Consider the following 3,034-nt stretch of genomic DNA (forward strand, 5'->3'; position numbering starts at 1 on the left):
GGCATGGTGCAGTATTCATGCAAACAATACAAACGGCTAAACAAATATTGATAGGACACAGCGACGGTATGGTTTCAGAGTGTCGAGTCCTACTTCAGGTTAGCAAACATCAGCAATGAATAGAAAAAAATAGACATTGTGATGGTAATGCTGACGCTAGACGCGTTCAAAAGAATCTCCTCCTGGCTGAAACAGAGGCCAAGACCCATGATGTACAGTGACCTTAGAAATAAACTGAAGGAGGTCTATGATCTCCCGGTACCCCTGAGGACTCAGCATGCCCTTGACCTAATGAATAACCTCCTCGGTGACATCCATCACTCAACCGCCTGGGATGAACTGTTGGACCTCTTCCAGCTGAATAAGCTCGACAGCGACGGGTGGCCCAGGGAGATAAGAATATTAAGGGATATCTTCCTCTGTCACCTTCCCCGAAGCATTCGCATGCAGCTGGAGGGTACCGAGGACCTGGAAATGTAATCGTTGGTCACAAAGGCCAACAAACTCCATCTGGCAACCCAGGCTGCCAAATATGCTGCCACCACCTCCATCAACGTCGTCACGGAGGAAACAGATGAGTACCCTGCAGAGCCAGGTGATGTAGGGGTCAATGCAATCTTCGGTGGAAAATCCATGTACACTGACAGCAGCAACGATGCCAGCAGGGTCAAGGGCAACGACAAGAGGAACACTATCCAAAGAGCCCGTTCTTCCCATATGGTGCTACTTCCACCAAGTCTGGGGGAAAGAGGCACAGAAGTGTGTCCAACCATGCGCCCCTCCAAAAAACTAGGTGGGTGACCACACCTACAATAAACAATGGAGCAGGTGAGGCCCGATCAAACAGGCATCTAGATCCTCGATGTCAACTTAGGAAAAAGGTTTCTGGTGGATACCGTTGCTACAGTGTCAACAATCACACCCTTAAAGGATGACCACGGATTCCCATCAGACGACAGGACTGCTTTGGTTGCCACGAACAGCAGCCCCATCACCTGTTACTGGATGAGGACGCTGGAGATATCCATCATGGGCAGGAACTATAGCTGGCCTTTCCTGATTGCAGACGTCAAGTGGGCATTCTTGGGTGCCGACTTCCTTGCTCACCACGAACTGCTGGTAGACGTGCATCACAAACGACTAGTGCACCAGGGGACCTACCTGTCACACCATCTCTCCAGTGGGCAAAGCCTCCCCACGGTGTCATCAGTCCCGCCCCACAAATACGGCGGCCCTCTGCAGGTATTCCTGGAGGTTTTCAAACCTGACTTCTGCCAATTGGAGGGAGTCCCTGGCAAACATTAGATATTCCTCCATATCTCTACGACTGGCACCCCAAACTAATGCAGGTTCTGACGCCTCCCTCTGCAGAAGCTTCAGAACGCCTAGCGTGACTTCCAGGAGATGGAACACATGGGAATCTGCAAAAAAAAAAAAAAAAACGCATCCAGCCTGTGGGCCTCTCTGCTGCAAATGGTCAAGAGGCCCGACGGCAGTTGTAGGCCATGTAGTGATAGTAGACGCCTAAATCTTGCTACGATAACTGACCACTACGCATTGCCCAACATGCAGAATCTCAACGGAGCCCTCCACGGTGACACTATTTTCTCCAAGATGGACCTCTTAAAGTCCTATTTTAGAGTCCCCGTGCACCTAGACAACATCCCAAAGACGGCCATCATCACCCCCTTTAGGTCCTACGTCTTCTCTTACTCGACATTCCACAAAAGGAAAGCTGGGGCAACTTTCCAGCATCTAATAGACAGCATTTTGTAGGACCTTCCCTTCTGCGCTGTCTACGTCGACGACATCCTCGTGTTCTCCAAGACTCGAGAAGAACACCTGGGGCACATGAAGATGGTTCTGAAGTGGTACGCTTTGACAAATGCTCTTTCGGAGCTGAAAAGGTGGAGTTCCTGTGGCACGAACTATTAAAAAGGGGCGTGTGCCCCGTAATGGCAAAGGTGGGTTCCATAAAAAATTTCCTGATGCCAACCTCCATAAAGTCCCTCCAGAAATTCACCGGCACGGTGAACTACTACCAGAGGTTCCTACCCAACGTTGCCGATGTAATGACCCACCTTCTCAACGTACTAAAGGGGAAACCGAAGAAGTTACAGATGAGTCCCCCTCAACAAGAAACCTTCTCGCAAACAATGATTGCCCTCTGCAAGGCCACAACCCTAGCCTACTATGACCCCTGGGTCCCCCTGATGTTAATTATGGATGCCAGTAACATTGCGTGCTGTGCCGTCCTGGAGCAGGTGATCAAAGACGTGCCCCAACCACTCGCCTTCTTCAGCAAGACATTAAAACCACCCGAGACAGGCTACAGCACTTTCTACCGTGAGTTTCTGGCAGTGTACCACGCCATCAGACATTTCAAATACTTGCTGGGGAGAACCTTATTCAAATTTCAAATGGCCCACAGCCTCTGATCCACGCTTTCACGAAGTTTGGGGATGCGTAGCCCACCGACAGCAAGGCCATTTGGCGGTCATCTCTCAGTTCGACTGTACTATCAGCTACATCCCAGGGAGAAAGAATCCAATGGCCGACGCTCGGTCAAAGATCAGTATCAACTCCATCCACATTGGGGTGGACTACGAGGACATCGCCCAGGAACAAACGGCCGACTAGCCCACAGCAGACTCAAGTTCCTCCTCGACATCCCTTTAATGGGATGATGTCTACTTACATCCAAATGACCCTACTCTGTTCTGTGATAACAGCACATGCTGCCCTAGACCTTTCATCGCTCCATCGAGACAAGACGAAGGCTGGTATTCGCCGTCATCTACGGCCTCTCGCACCCATCATCAAGGACTACCACCAAGCTGATGACATTAAAATTTGTATGACCAGGGATCAGGAAGTATGCCCTCGAGTGGGCACGCTCATGCATGGCCTGCCAAATCAGCAAGGTCGGCCGTCACACCGAATCCGGAGTCGGCAGTTTCCCTCAATCCAAACGATGATTCAGACACATTCCCATTGACATCTTGGGGCCCTTACCATCCTTGGGCTACACCAG

General features: G+C 50.6%; 1 protein-coding gene across 1 annotated transcript in view; it reads left to right on the forward strand.

Annotated features, from left to right (window-relative positions):
• LOC137614933 (uncharacterized) overlaps window positions 1-2,640 on the forward strand; it is a 23,764-nt gene extending 21,124 nt beyond the window's left edge. Inside the window, exons 2-5 of the mRNA XM_068344583.1 lie at window positions 496-793; window positions 875-1,242; window positions 1,695-2,346; window positions 2,432-2,640. Coding sequence (XP_068200684.1) covers window positions 496-793; window positions 875-1,242; window positions 1,695-2,346; window positions 2,432-2,640 — 1,527 coding nt within the window. The remainder of the gene's footprint in view (window positions 1-495; window positions 794-874; window positions 1,243-1,694; window positions 2,347-2,431) is intronic.
• Window positions 2,641-3,034: the final 394 nt, after the last annotated feature.

Source organism: Palaemon carinicauda, chromosome 21 (genome assembly GCF_036898095.1).
Source record: "Palaemon carinicauda isolate YSFRI2023 chromosome 21, ASM3689809v2, whole genome shotgun sequence".
NCBI lineage: Eukaryota > Metazoa > Arthropoda > Malacostraca > Decapoda > Palaemonidae > Palaemon > Palaemon carinicauda.